The sequence below is a fragment of the Capricornis sumatraensis genome, chromosome X (assembly GCF_032405125.1).
Source record: "Capricornis sumatraensis isolate serow.1 chromosome X, serow.2, whole genome shotgun sequence".
Taxonomy (NCBI): Eukaryota; Metazoa; Chordata; class Mammalia; order Artiodactyla; family Bovidae; genus Capricornis; species Capricornis sumatraensis.
Genome location: NC_091092.1, coordinates 62,887,940 through 62,902,870, shown reverse-complemented (window position 1 = coordinate 62,902,870; position 14,931 = coordinate 62,887,940). Strand labels below are relative to the sequence as shown.

The 14,931-nt window shown below is 60.1% G+C and overlaps 1 protein-coding gene across 3 annotated transcripts; it reads left to right on the top strand.

Moving 5' to 3' along the window:
* Positions 1-208: 208 nt before the first annotated feature.
* Positions 209-13,266, top strand: L1CAM (L1 cell adhesion molecule). Of its 3 annotated transcripts, XM_068962039.1 has the most exons (28): positions 209-284; positions 2,879-2,893; positions 3,402-3,507; positions 3,689-3,891; positions 4,872-4,994; positions 5,117-5,287; positions 5,722-5,833; positions 5,989-6,173; positions 6,312-6,443; positions 6,548-6,691; positions 7,285-7,396; positions 7,527-7,693; positions 7,808-7,964; positions 8,191-8,315; positions 8,447-8,557; positions 8,699-8,896; positions 9,080-9,150; positions 9,283-9,505; positions 10,083-10,198; positions 10,405-10,606; positions 10,707-10,829; positions 10,925-11,098; positions 11,187-11,306; positions 11,413-11,568; positions 12,125-12,259; positions 12,454-12,526; positions 12,631-12,642; positions 13,035-13,266. In XM_068962039.1, the coding sequence occupies exons 1-28, from the start codon at positions 209-211 to the stop codon at positions 13,264-13,266; spliced, it is 3,774 nt and encodes a 1,257-aa protein (XP_068818140.1). The 3 variants fall into 3 exon arrangements, with proteins under 3 accessions (XP_068818140.1, XP_068818138.1, XP_068818137.1); XM_068962037.1 differs by lacking the exon at positions 12,631-12,642; XM_068962036.1 differs by lacking the exons at positions 2,879-2,893; positions 12,631-12,642.
* Positions 13,267-14,931: the final 1,665 nt, after the last annotated feature.

Here is a 14,931-nt window from a genome sequence, read left to right as displayed (position 1 = left end):
CCCAGGCTCGCCCAGATGTTAGTCACTAACATCGTCTGTTCTCTCTCCTCCTTTACCTTGCCCTTCCCCTCCTTCCCTCTCGCAGTGCCCTCACCTGCCCTCACCCCCGGCTCCCTCCCTCAGCCACCCACCAGCCACCCTTCCCTCCGGCCGGAGCTTGAGCCAAGCCCGGCCGGCTTTGCCGCGCCGGTTCGGCGCCGCCGGGAAGATGGCCGTGGCGCTGCGGTACTTGTGGCCTCTCCTCCTCTGCAGCCCTTGCGTGCTCATCCAGATCCCCGAGGAATGTGAGTAATCGGAGGGCGCCGCGGCGCCTCCCTTCCCCGCCGCGCTGGGGTTTTCTTTATTTTCTGCCTCCTCACCTTCTCTGGGTTCCAGACCCCCTGCCCTTCACTTCCTGGGGGCCTGGAGTGCGCAAGAGGTACCCGGACTTTGGATCCCCCTGGAAAGGACAGGGTGGAAGACTTGGGCTGTCTCAGTACCACAGACAGGGACCAGAGACGCGGGAGGGTGGGTGCTGTTTCAGCACCACGGACAGCAGGCCTGGCTCCTGACCCGCCCCCTCGGGCCTCAGTGCCGGCCCCACCCCGCCAAGGATGGGGCAAGCATGAGAATGTCCTCAGCTAGCTAGACCAAGCCTCGCTCTGGCTTCTGACAGGTAATCCTATCTGGGGCCCTTGGTAGCCCTTTCCGTGAACTGAGACAGGAAAAGACCCCTTGTGAAGATCCAACAGCCTTCTGGATCCTTAAAATGTGATGTGTAGTTACTTAGTGGGGGGTTTCTGGGGAGGGTGGCTACAGGGCTGTGACTGAACGCGAGTGTTTGTGTATGATTTTGAGCTGGACAGACTGTGTAATTTGTCTGGATATATTTTTAGATGTGTGTGGTGTGATACATTGACTAAGTGGGGATATTCCTGAGTGTGTGATTTTGATGTCCTGTATAGGTAAGTTTGTGAGTCACTCTAACCACTACTTACTGGTCACATTTGTGAAGCTCTGTAGGTATTTGATTGTTGACATTGGATTGTACTAGTGAGTCATACGGGCCTGTGAGTACCTGTCCGTGTGTGGACCGTATGTTACTATGATGGTATTTTCTCCTGAGTGTGAGCAGGAGATATAAACACACTACTATAAGCGGCTTTGGGGCTTGTGTGAGGGACAGTTGACATGGTAGCATTTGTGTATCTTAAATCTGCTCCTTGTTCACTCCAGTCCCTTCCCCCCTCACCTTTCCACCTTTGTCTCTGAGCCTGCACCTGTTGGAGGCCAGCATCACTGAGAGATGAGCTGTGCGCTGAGGCTGGGGGAGACTGTCCAAGCTAGGAATGGGTCAGGGGCTGAGGGAGGTGACCATGACCGGCCTCTGACACTGAGGGGTCCTGAGGGTTTGCAGGAGGTGGGGAGGGTCTGATGGGAAGAAAGGTTGGGGCTGTCTCCTTAGATATGCACATGGAGCTCTGTGCAGTCACACCCAAAACCCTACCCTAGCTGCAGAGGCACACGGATCAGCCACCTATATCCAGCCAGGCACAGAGACCCCCCCAAGAGGACACACGGGGGCACACAGGCACACACAAGTGAGAGGTTGAGATACAAAGGAACACAGCCATCCGCACAAACACAGGAGCAGGTAGGCCACACAGAGTCATACAGTAAACACAGGCAGGCACTCACAGCCTTCTGAGATACTCTGGCCAGACACGTCCGTATAGAGGCACACGGGCGGATACTCACAATGTCACTGCAGCACTGCCTGGGGCGTGCCCACATGTGCCCAGACTCATACTTTGGCACATTCCCACACATGTGCTCATCCGCTTCCCCCTTCATCTCCCCCCAGTGGTTTTCAGGCCTTACCCTGCTACACCTGTGTGCAGAGGGGCGTCAGAGACCCATGGCAGGTCTAAGGGGACCCTGGGCACCGGCTGGCACTTGTTATTGACCCTGATGCAACATGGCGAGCAGCCTGGTGCCTCCAGGTTGGGAGCTCTGCTCCAGCTCTCTCCCTCCCCGGCCGCTCCAGGCCCCTTTGTCTCCTTCCCCGCTTGCCCCATCCTGTGGTCCCTCTCACTGTCTCTGCCTCTTGGGCTTCCTTCACTGGCCCCTCCCCAGCGCAGAACCCTCTCTGCAGTGTCCCCAGGGAGCCGCGTCCTCTCTCCTGGGGCCCCCTACCCTGAGGTCTTCCACAGAAACAAAAGCTTTCAAAGGGAGCCTATTGCTGTCAGCCACCCCAGCCAGTGCTCTGCTGAAGCCTGCTGGCACTGGGGGCAGAAGCCCCGGCGTCAGCTCCAGGGAACTCGGCAGCAGGCTGGGAGGAAGGAAGGGGAGAAATTGAGGCCTGGCATCAGGCCGGCAGGCCCTGGAAACTCAGATTCAGCAGGGCCTTGGGGAGGATTTGGAAGGGAGGGGGCCGCTGGGCCCAGGTAATTGAAAACACTGAGCTGTGCTAATTGGATTAGGAGGGATATGAGCTCGAGCAGGGGAGTGTTCCCTGGCTGCTGTAGGCGGGCTGTCTGCCTCTCTGGCTTCCGAGGTGTCCTGGGTGGAGGGCGGGGAGTAAGTTCTGCAGGCCCTGCCAGGAGGAGGCAAGGATCTGGCCACAGCGCAGTCTTTGTTAAAGTCACGGATTTCTTTCTCCCTGCCCGCTAGAGCTGAGGCCTACTGGCCCTGGCCATTGCCCCACCCCAGGACTGGCGATCAGGCTGTGTCCTGGAGATCTTGACGTGCCATAGCTAAAGCGTGGCGTGTGTCCCCTTCTTACACCCTCTCCCAGCCTCCCCCTCCCCCAGGGTTGTCTGTACTACTTTCGGCCCAAGCCATGGGGCGACTTGTCAGCCTTTCTCTCATTCTGTCCCTTGCTGCATGGATCTCTCAGATGAAGGACACCATGGTAAGTTGAGGGGAGGGTGGAAGTGTTTCCCAGGAGGCCCTGTATGCCTTGTGCATCATGCAGGCTGCAGCCTTTGCTGGTTCCTGGGTCCTGCGGCACCTGGTGGGAGGGGGGGGGGCGGCTTTGTTCTGTCTTCAGCAGGTGGGTTTTCTCCCTGGCTTTCCACCTGTCTCTGGTGGTCCACCCTTCCCTCTGGTCCTCCTCTCTCCCCGTGAGGGGTTTGCCCTGGTTGGTGCCCCTGTCTCTCTTTTCTTTCTTGCACATGCTTTGTCTTTCTGTTTGGCTTCTTCTCTCTCTTCTGATTTCTTTCTCTGTGACTTTTGGTGCCATCTTCTCTCTGTTCTGGTCCCTTCCACCTTTGCCCAGCTGCTTTGGGCTCAACTTGCTCCTCCCCACCCCACAACCCCATGGCCATGCGGCCTGTCAGGCTCCAGACCTGGCTTCCGTCCCCACGGGACAAGGGTGAGGGCCAAAGTGCTCACCATGTCTGTCCCCCCTCCTGCCCCAGTGATGGAACCCCCCATCATCACGGAGCAATCTCCCCGGCGTGTGGTCGTCTTCCCCACAGATGACGTCAGCCTCAAGTGTGAGGCCAGCGGCAAACCCGAAGTGCAGTGAGTGACCGTCACCCTCTAAGCCCTGGAGCTGACCACTGACTTGACCCCCCAGCCCTCGTGGTCCCCAGAGCCTTCCCCCTCCTGGGCATTCCTCGCCAGCCAGGGTCATCGCCCTGGCCCAGCCCCTGGCCTGGCTGCCTGGCTTCAGGCCTCCTCTGAGCCTTTTTCTGCCCCGCAGGTTTCGCTGGACTCGGGATGGCATCCTCTTCAAACCCAGAGAGGAACTGGGCATGATCGTGAACCAGGCGCCCCATTCTGGCTCCTTCAGCATTACAGGCAACAGCAGCAACTTCGCCCAGAGCTTCCAGGGCACCTATCGCTGCTTTGCCAGCAACAAGCTGGGCACCGCCATGTCTCACGAGATCCAGCTCATGGCTGAGGGTGCGAGGCTCTGCGGGGACCAGGGAGGGTCTGGGGCATGTGAGCGGGTCCCCAAAACCGATCTGCCGAGCGCGTGTGAGGCTCCAACCTGAGAGCTGAGCTCTCTCAGCTAGTTGTTAAGAGTACCAAGGGACCGGGCACCCTACTGGCCTGCAGCCACCTCTTCCCTCCTCACCCTGTTCTTTTGCCATTTTTTCTGGTCAGCTCCATCCCCCCTTCCCTCTCTTCTGTGCTTTTCCCTTCTTGGCCTTGGGGCTTGCTGCCTGAGGGGTGCCCTGGGAGGGCTTGTTGACTGAATGAGGGCAGGACTGAGCCTGTCTGAGCCTGGGCTTCAGTTTCTACCCCATCCATCCCTCAGTTGCTGTCTACTCTCCACTGCCCTCCAGTCATCTCCTCCCATGTCCCCTCCATCACTGTGTCTCCTCTCCCCTCCATTGTGCACCTCTCACCTGACCTCTCTGGCTTCCCTTCTTACCGCTGTCTGCCTCTGTCTTTATGTGTGTCGCTCTCTCCCTGGGGTTTTCCCCCCGCAGCATTGCATCCTCCTCCATGAGCTTTCTGCCTCCTGAGCTTGCACTCGTCTCCTCTCCTCTGCCCCTCCAGTTACCTTGGGAACCGTTGCCATGGTTTCTGTGTCAGGATGATGGAAGGGGCTATGACTCCAGCATCCTACCACGGCTCCCCTCCCCCCATCACTGCACCTCAGCCTTCTCCCACCCGCCCTCATCCCTTCCTCCTGGTGGGAGCTAAGAGTTGTAGTGAGTTAACCCTTCATGGCCATCTAGCCTCCAGCCCATCCTCTCATCTTCATGCTGCACTGGTCTCAGCCTTGAGCCCAGAGAGGATCCAGAGTCTCTGCCTCCCTCATGTCCTGGCTCGCCAACCTGTGCCCTCGGGTAGCCCTCCTCTTCTCCCCCTGCCCTGCCTTCACCAGAAAGAGACTGGAGAATCCACAGGGCCAGCCTCTCTGTCCCTTCCAGGTACCCCCAAGTGGCCAAAGGAGACAGTGAAACCTGTTGAGGTCGAGGAAGGGGAGTCGGTGATTCTCCCTTGCCACCCGCCCCCCAGTGCAGAGCCGCTCCGGATCTACTGGATGAACAGCAGTGGGTGCCCATGAGGGGCTGCCGCCAGGGGCAAGGGACGGGTCAGTGGGTGTATATTCCCGGGGGAGGGCTCCTGACCTCTGACCTCTGCCGCCTTCCTTCCTGCCCCTCCTGGCCCACAGAGATCTTGCACATCAAACAAGATGAGCGGGTGACTATGGGCCAGAATGGCAACCTCTACTTTGCCAACGTGCTCACCTCGGACAACCACTCAGACTACATCTGTCATGCCCACTTCCCTGGCACCCGAACCATCATTCAGAAGGAACCCATTGACCTCCGGGTCAAAGCCAGTGAGTCCCAAAGGCTCTGATACACTGCCCTACTCTTCTCCTACCCTCATGGCACATCCCATCAGTCTTCTTCAAAGACAGCGTGGCCCACACACATTCCCCGGGTGGTGAGGGCAGAGATGGGGCCCTCTTTTTAAGAAGACGAGGATGGAGAAGGAAATGGCAACCCACTCCAGTATTCTTGCCTGGAAAAGTCCATGGACAGAGGAGCCTGGTCGGCTGCAGTCTATGGGGTTACATGACTGAGCATGTGTGCATGAGGGTGGAGGGAGATGGGTTGGCAGCAATAAATTGGTAGAACTAAAAAAAAAAAAAAAAGAAGATGAAACTGAGGCTCGGAGGGCTTTTTGGGGTGTCCAGAGTCACCCAGCCTGGGAACTTAGTGGGTCGGGGGGGGAAGAGTGCGCCATGTTGCCCGCCCTGTCTCCTCACAGCCAACAGCATGATGGACAGAAAACCACACCTGCTCTTCCCTACCAATTCCAGCAGCCACCTGGTGGCCCTGCAGGGGCAGCCCTTGGTGTTGGAGTGCATTGCAGAGGGCTTGTGAGTCTGGGTCCCCTGGGAGGGGGGCAGGGGTGGAGCCTCTGCTGTGGGGTGGGGCATGGGTGGAGCCTCTGCCGTGGGGCGGGGCTGAGCGGCCCGGTCCTCTCTCCCCTCTGCTGTCTCCCTTGGCCTCTGTGCTCGGTGGCCCCGGGCAGCCCCACACCCACCATCAAGTGGCTGCGCCCAAGCGGCCCTATGCCAGCCGACCGGGTCACCTACCAAAACCACAACAAGACGCTGCAGTTGCTGAACGTGGGCGAGGAGGATGACGGCGAGTACCGCTGCCTGGCTGAGAACTCGCTGGGCAGTGACCGCCACGCCTACTATGTCACCGTGGAAGGTATGGTGCCACTGCCGGCATTCAGACAGCCAGAATGCCATGCCCATGGTCACAGGGGGTGAGGGTGGGCAGAGTCAGGGCCGGCCCGAGAGCTGGCCGCCCGCTGTGAGCTCAGATCGGTTCTCCCCTTCCTGGCAGCTGCACCATACTGGCTACACAAGCCCCAGAGCCATCTGTACGGGCCAGGGGAGACTGCCCGCCTGGACTGTCAAGTGCAGGGCAGGCCCCAACCGGAGGTCACCTGGAGAATCAATGGGATCCCTGTGGAGGGTAAGCAGGGCTTTGAGCAGGGACGGGGAGCGAGGCTGGGGGGCCCTGGGGATAGTAACTCACTGCCCCACCCTGGGCCCATGGCCCACCTGCCATCTGCTCAGAGCTGGGCAAGGACCAGAAGTACCGGATCCACCATGGAGCCCTGGTCCTGAGCAACCTGCAGCCCAGTGACACTATGGTGACCCAGTGTGAGGCCCGCAACCGCCACGGGCTCCTGCTGGCCAATGCCTACATCTATGTTGTGGGTGAGTGTCAGCCACCTTGCCCTATAGCCCCCTGGTCTGTCCCTGCAGCCCTGCCCCGGGCAAGGCCACCAGGCCGACTCAGCCACCAGCTGGTCTGTGTGCTGTGGCTGCCCTGCTCCTGTCTGGAGCCTTCCCCACGTCTCCTGCCCATCCTGCCAACAACGGGGCAGGGTCTTGCTGGTATTTCCAGACAAAAAAGCAGCCTCCGAGTGTGGTCCCCGAGCAGAGGCTCACCCTGGCCAAGATGCTTCTGTCCCCAAGCTTTGGGGAAGGTGGGCTTGGGGAGACCCAGAGAGCTTTTAGGAAGAGGCAGGCTGTCAGTGGGTTGGGGGGAGCCTCACATAATTGATAGGACATGGGAGACTGAGACAAGAGGCCGAGAGAGGCTCAGCCTGGCAGGGGCCACAGGGAAGCAAGGTGGGCAGGGCGCACGGGGGCCTGGTGGAGTCACTGTCAGCTTCCAGAGGCTGCCAGCTCTCCTGGGAGAAGCTGCCCTCGTGATCCCTGTGTCTGCCCACTGACTGCATGTGGGCGCTCGCCCGAACTCAGGGCCCTGAGTTCCGCCCTGTCTCCCATGACTGCTCCTCGCTCAGAGCTGCCAGCCAAGATCCTGACCCCAGACAATGAGACATACATGGCTGTCCAGGGCAGCACCGCCTACCTTCTGTGCAAGGCCTTCGGAGCCCCTGTGCCCAGCGTCCAGTGGTGCGTGCCCTGACTCTGGTGGCAGGGGGTGGGGGGGCACCTGGAAGCCATCTTCCAGCCCAGGCAACCAAGGAGGGCCAGGGGTCCCAGCCCACTGGGGTCTGAGCAAGGCCCGCCTTGCTTGTGCCAGGCTGGACAGGGAAGGAAAGACAGTGCTGCAGGACGAGCGCTTCTTCCCCTACACCAACGGGACCCTGGGCATCCGAGACCTCCAGGCCAATGACACTGGGCACTACTTCTGCCAGGCTGCCAACGACCAAAGCAACGTGACCATTGTGGCTAACCTGCAGGTCAAAGGTCCGATGCCCCTCCCTGCTGCTGCTGATTGTGGCCAGCAGCCCCTCCCTGAGGGAGGGTCAGGGTCTCTGGGGGATCCTGGAGTGACCTTCCCTTTCTTGTCCTCATCCCCAGATGCCACTCGGATCATGCAGGGGCCCCGCAGCACAATAGAGAAGAGAGGCTCCCGAGTGATGTTCACGTGCCAGGCCTCCTTTGACCCCTCCCTGCAGCACAGCACCACCTGGCGCAGGGATGCTCTCGACCTGCAGGAGCTGGGGGACAGTGATAAGTGCGGGCCCAGCCCCAACCTGGGCTTGGTGGAGGGAGGGGGCGGGGGGGGGAAGCAGGATGCCCCAGACCTCCTGGCCTCATACGTGGGGGTGGGGACATGACCCACTGTTGAGCAGAAGAACCTGGCAGGAGAGGGAGGAGGGAGGAGTGGCATGCGGCAGGGAGTTGTGGGTCCCCTGGGGGGCTAGAAGGACAAGTGTGCCCCCACCCCAACCCCCCACCAGGTACTTCATAGAAGATGAGCGCCTGGTCATCCACAGCCTGGACTACAGCGACCAGGGCAACTACAGCTGTGTGGCCAGCACCAAGCTGGACATGGTGGAGAGCCAGGCAGAGCTGCTGGTAGTGGGTGAGTCCCCAGAGGGTATCTGCCTCGTGGCGCAGAGGAGAGGGAGATGGAAGAGCCCAGGCAGCTGTCGCAGGGGGAGCAGGCCAGCTGGGTCATGAGTGGGCCCGAGATCCAGCTCCTGTGCCCCCCAGGGAGCCCTGGACCCGTGCCCCAGCTGGAGCTGTCTGATCGCCACCTGCTGAAGCAGAGCCAGGTGCGCCTGTCTTGGAGCCCGGCTGATGACCACAACGCCCCCATTGAAAGTAAGAAGACAGCAGCATGGCACTCCATTCGCCCTCCCTTCTGGTTCCTTGTCCCTTCCTCCAGGAGAGCCAGACTTTGCATGCCCCCCTCCCCCACTCGCCACCCACCGATGACTCCACTGCTCGTTCACTTCTTGGCAGAGTATGACATTGAATTTGAGGACAAGGAGATGGCTCCCGAGAAGTGGTACAGCCTGGGCAAGGTGCCCGGGAACCAGACCTCCACCACCCTCAAGCTGTCGCCTTATGTCCACTATACCTTCCGAGTCACTGCCATCAACAAATACGGCCCTGGGGAGCCCAGCCCAGACTCTGAGACTGTGGTCACGCCGGAGGCAGGTGAGCGCCAGGGAAAGTCAGGAAAAGGGATGGTGCCCAAGCTCCCTTGCTGCCAGGGGTTCCCCTGAGGCGGCGACTGCCTCCTGACATCCAGGGTCATAATAGGTCATTTCTTTCTTGGTCTTCGGCCTTTATGGCCTTGGTGGGCGCCCACAGCATTGATGTGTCCACATTACTTTGCAGCCCCGGAGAAGAATCCTGTGGACGTGAAGGGGGAAGGAAACGAGACCAACAACATGATCATCACTTGGAAGGTGAGGGCCCTGGGCCGAGCGCACCCCTGGACCTCAGATCAGGACTTGGGTTTGCGACTCCCCCAAAAAACTGGCTGTCCTAAGGACCAGGGACCTTGACTACCCAACTTCTTTTCCATTCTCCCCCTCCAGCCGCTGCGGTGGATGGACTGGAATGCCCCCCAGGTTCAGTATCGAGTGCAGTGGCGCCCCCAGAAGATGCAGGGGGCCTGGCAGGAACAGATCGTCAGTGACCCCTTCCTGGTGGTGTCCAATACATCTACCTTTGTGCCGTATGAGATCAAAGTCCAGACTGTCAACAGCCAGGGCAAGGGCCCCGAGCCCCAGATCACCATCGGCTACTCTGGAGAGGACTGTGAGTATCGGGCTGGCCCTGCCCATACCCGGGGGGTGGGGTGGAGCCCATGTGTGCCTCCCTGGCCCACTCTCTGCCCCCCACTCAGGGATCCAGCCCGGTGCCAGCTCCTGCCTCTTAATATAGTACATTCCCTAAGAGTAAGGCTATTTGCTTACGTAACCAAAGAGCTGTCTTGCAAATCCAGAAAGACAGTGACCATCCAAAAGTTGGCATCTATAACTTAACTGTCTGTTTGATGGCAGCCAATACCCGCAGTGTGGGGCCCAGGACTGTCTTTCCCGCAGTCCGTGGTCCAAGTCAGGATCTCCCGCATGGCGTCCACTTATCCTGCTTCTTCCCTTGCCTTGAATCTAGAACATAACCAAATGTTCAGTTTTACATGCAGTCAAGATCTTTTCTAGTTCTTATGTCACGTAGTTACTATTTTCTCTCTCTTCGTGGAGAGACCCTGAGACCATGCGAATGCCCTTGCTCATTAAACTGGCCACCTGTTACATCACATCCAAATCCATCTTCCTGCTCTGGGTGGGCAGAGTCCTGGGCTGGCCTCATCCATGTCACCGGCCCTTTGCAGACCCCCAGGCAATCCCTCTGCTGGAACCCGTCAAGGCCCTCAATTCAAGCACTGTGCTGGTCAGGTGGCAGTCTGTGGACCCAGCCCAGGTCAAAGGCCACCTCCGGGGATACAATGTAAGAGTCCATCACGTCGGGGCTGGGGAGATCCCTGGGGTGACGGGTGGGGCAACCAGGAGTGACAGGACTGGGGCTGGGTTTCTGCCAGCTGCTCCCTTGGGAGGGCTGTGGGGAACACGCACCCTACCCCCACTCCACCCCACCCCACCCCAGGTCACTGCCAGACGCTTTCTGTCCTTCTGGGGTCTCCTGTCCACCTGCAGGTGACATACTGGTGGGAAGGCAGTCGGAGGAAGCACAGCAAGAGGCACGTCCACAAAGGCCATGTGGTGGTGCCCGCCAATGCCACCAGCGCCATCCTGGGAGGCCTGCAGCCCTACAGCTCCTACCGGGTGGAGGTTCAGGCCTTTAATGGGAGGGGACTGGGGCCCGCCAGTGGGATGACCTTCAACACCCCTGAGGGAGGTGAGCTCTGTGCCCTGCACCCCCTGCCTCCACACCCCCCGGCCCTTCCCACCTGGGGTGACTGGGGCAAGGACTTGCCACTGGTCTCTGTGCCCCACAGTGCCTGGACACCCTGAGGCGTTGCACCTGGAGTGCCAGTCGAATACCAGCCTGCTGCTGCACTGGCAGCCTCCACTCAGCCATAACGGCGTGCTCACGGGCTACGTGCTCTCCTACCAACCTCGTACGTGTGTCGTGGACCTGGCCGGGGGGTGGAGGGGGGAGCCTGGGAGTGGGCCGCACCGGGGACCGAAGCCCACCGCTCACCTGTCCTCACAGTGAATGACGGGAGCAAGGAGCAGTTGTCCTTTGACCTCCCGGACCCTGAGCTGCGGACACACAACCTGACCAACCTCAGCCCCCGCCTGCGGTACCGATTCCAGCTGCAGGCCACCACGAGGGAGGGCCCGGGGGAGGCTATCATACGGGAAGGAGGCACCATGGCCTTGTCCGGTGAGCTGGCGTGGGCTCTGAGCAGGCGGCGAGGGCAGGCTAGAGGAGGGCCTCCAGGTCCCATGACCCTTCTTCTCTCCATCACCAGGGACACCGGACTTTGGCAACATCTCCGCCATGGCTGGCGAGAATTACAGCGTGGTCTCCTGGGTCCCCAAAGAGGGCCAGTGCAACTTCGGGTTCCAGATCTGGTTCAAAGCCCTGGGGGGTGAGCCTCAAAAGGGGGTTTAGGGCCCAGAGGGGCTGGGGCTGGCATGGACCCAGGGTGCTGCCAGGCCCTCCCTGCTCAGTCGGATTGCCCTCGCCCCCTACAGACGAGAAGCTGGTGACTCGTCTCCCACCGCAGTACGTCAGCTACAATCAGAGCTCCTACACACAGTGGGACCTGCAGCCTGATACCGACTATGAGATCCAGCTGCTCAAGGAGCAGGTGCTCCTGCACCAGATGGCAGTGAAGACCAACGGCACCGGTGCGGGGGCCGCGGGCAGGCCTAGTCAGCTTCCTTCCATCCCTGGGCTGCCCATGGCCCTGCCAGAACCTCTGTGCCCCTAGGCCTGTAATGGAGAAAAGTCCAGGTCCCTGAAAAGAGCCCTTTTTTTTCATAGCCTCCACTGGTCCTGTTGCCAGGGAAGCCATTTCTACCGAAGGTCTTCCTCCCTGTTCCCCCAGAGGGACCCTGACTTTCCCCTCCCCCATCAGCTCGCCCCTCTCCCGGGCTGTCTGAAGTCCTTGGACGTCCTCAGCTGCTCCTGTGCAGTCCCTGGCGTTGGGGGGTCCCTGACAGGGGGGTCCCTGGTGTGAGGGATCTCTGGAATGGGGGTCCGTGACGTGGGGTGTCCCTGGCATGGGGGGTTGGCAGGGTTGGGGGTTGGCAGCGGAATGAGCCAGAGGCTTGGAGGGAGGTCCTTGCCCAAGGCTGGAGACTGACAGGGCGAGCTCGGGTCCTGTGACTGCAGTGCCCCTGGGGGCCCCCGCATTCAACCCTGGACTTGGCCTCAGTCTCCTGCCCCCTCTCCCCTCCCCAGGCCGAGTGAGGCTGCCTCCCGCTGGCTTTGCCACCGAGGGCTGGTTCATTGGCTTCATCAGTGCCATCGTTGTCCTGCTTCTCGTCTTACTCATCCTGTGCTTCATTAAGCGCAGCAAGGGTGGCAAGTACTCGGGTACATCCTGGCCATGGCCCCCCCCCCCTTGGTCCCTGAGCCCGGGCAGGACAACATGGGCACACTGCGGGTGGCGGGCAGGTAGCCCAAGGGGAGCTGTCGGCGTTGAGCGTGTGAAGGACCGGGCCCATGTGCCTGGGGCCAGGCTGGGTGATGGGGTGGGGTGAGCAGCTGGGCCCGCTCTGTGTCTGCAGTGAAGGACAAGGAGGACACCCAGGTGGACTCAGAGGCCCGGCCCATGAAGGATGAAACCTTCGGCGAGTACAGGTGAGCTGGGGGTGGAACCCATGTCCCCGGGCTGCCTAGCTGTGCACTTTGCGTGCGTGACTTCATCTCTCTGTCTCTCCTTTGTGCTGCGGGGGTGATGGCAGGTCCCTGGAGAGGTAAGGCTGAGCTGTCATGAGTTGGGGGCAGGGACCCTCCTGTGGGTGCTTTGTGCCAGGCCTGTGCACTCCCCATGCCTCCTGATCCTATAGTTCCCTGGTTCAGGGACCAGCCAACAATGCTGATACTCAGCTCCCAAGCTTCCCTGTCCCTGTCTCCCGGGATGGGCTGGACTGGCACCCCTCCTCAGCCCGTCCAGAGATGGGAGCCCCCACACCCCCACGGTGCAGGCATGTAAGCTGCATGTGTCCAGAGTGAGGGCCTTGTCCCCAGTGTGCTCAGAACACACAGAAGTGGGGCAAACCTGGGCCTCCCATCTCAGGCCAGCGGCTGCCTGCTCCTGCTGGCTACCGTTGGGCCACCTCCCATGGTCCCCGCCCTCCCCTTGCAGTGACAACGAGGAGAAGGCCTTTGGTAGCAGCCAGCCATCACTCAATGGAGACATCAAACCCCTGGGCAGCGATGACAGCCTGGCGGACTACGGAGGCAGCGTGGACGTCCAGTTCAATGAGGATGGCTCCTTCATCGGCCAGTACAGTGGCAAGAAGGAGAAGGAGGCGGCAGGGGGCAATGACAGCTCCGGGGCCACATCTCCCGTCAACCCCATCGGGACCCTGGAGTAGCAGGGTCCGGCCAGGCCAGGCAGAGCACCGCCCAGGGCCAGACCACGGGGCTATCAGAGATCACCATGATGGCCCAGCCTGAGGCTTGTGCTGGGTCCCTGACCCTGAGACTGAGGCCCGTCCTTCTCTCCAGTGAGTTTGGGGGCCAAGAAGGGGATCTTGCTGCCTCAACGCCTCCTTCTGACTCCCCAGTCCCCACTTGATTGCCAAAACCCAGCTGCTCCGCTTCTTGGGCACACACTGCTTTTTCACTCCAACCCGGGGGCCACTCACATGCCAGGAGCCTTCAGGTGCTGCCTCGCCAGCCTTTGGGCAGGGCGAAGCTGTAGTCGGGGCGAGGAGGCAGGCACGGCTGTGGAGGGGGTCTCCCAAGGACCAGGGTTGGCACCTTCAGCCCCTGCCACTCGTTGGCCAGTCGGACTGGGACAGGGGACCGAAGTCGGTGTCCCCGCTGTCTCCCCCATCTTCTCGGCCATCTCTGCTCCAGCTGGGATGGGAACTGGACAAGCTGGCCATGGGTACGGAGGGGGCCATCTGAACAGACCAGAGTCCTCCCCCACTGCCTGTGTCAACTTGGCTCACCCAACCCTGCAGCTGGCTTTCAGGAGTTCCAGACACATGCTGCCTTCGGTGCCCACCATACAACATCCAAGTGGGCTCCGCTGTCCCTGCCCAGGCCCACCTCCTTCCCCGGCCCCAGGACCCCTTAGCAACCCACCCCCCGAACCCCAGTCTGAACTTGTTCAGCCCCTTGCTCAGCGATCCCCCCAGCCCCCCGCCTTGGAAATGTAAATACACCGCGACTTTGCAAGTTTGTGCCCTCGCCCTTTCCCCATATGCCACTAGTGTGTAGGCAGATGTCTGAGTCTGTAGGTGGTTTCTAGGTTTTCTAGCAATTAGCTTTGATGATCCCATCCCAGGAAAAAAGAAAAATAGACAAAAAAAGGAAAGATCAGTTCTCCCAGCAGCCACCACCACCCTGAATGCCTTTGCTTGGTCTGTCGATGAGCCCTTTACAAAAAACAAAAGTATATATATATATGTACATAAATATCAGAATTATAAAAGGCAAATAAAAACCTGGAAACAAAGAGGCGCTCTTGTCATTTTACCCATCACTGGGTCCCACACTGCGGTTCCACGTGGCCTGTTCCCCTTACCCTGCTGGCCTTCCAGGGGCAATCTGGGCTCTCAGCCACAGTTGGGCACCTTGTTCCTGCAGCTTTAGGCTCCAGGGGTAGAGCGCCCTGGGCTGCCTGGCCCTCTCAGGCAGTAAACCCCCCCCTCAAATGAATGACAGAAACCTCAAATAGACCCGCTGGGACAGACGGCCAGCCAGTCCTGTGGATCTGTGTTGGTTTGCCCAACTCACATATTCAGCGGAGGTCTTGGTGTCTGTCCTCTTTAGCTGAGTCACTACAAAACACCAGTAGAAGGCATCTTTGCCCCCGTTCTCACCATCAAATCTTCCTCCTCCACCCCAGCCCCAGCCCCAGCCCAGAACCCTCAGTGAGGTGAGCTGAAATCGGAGGTCACCCTCTCCACCTAGGTACCAGGTCCCACCCCACTGTGACTCATCAAGGATTGTTCTCCTGCTGTATCTTCCTTGTCTTTTCTCTATCTCTCATTTTTGGCTCCTGTTGATTAGTTCCGGGGGCAAACATG

Coding starts and splice junctions, on each gene's coding strand:
- L1CAM (XM_068962039.1), top strand. CDS start 209: ATGGCCGTGGCGCTGCGGTACTTGTGGCCTCTCCTCCTCTGCAGCCCT. Junction 11,307..11,412: donor CTGGTTCAAAGCCCTGGGGG/GTGAGCCTCAAA, acceptor CGCCCCCTACAG/ACGAGAAGCTGGTGACTCGT. Junction 11,569..12,124: donor AGTGAAGACCAACGGCACCG/GTGCGGGGGCCG, acceptor TCCCCTCCCCAG/GCCGAGTGAGGCTGCCTCCC.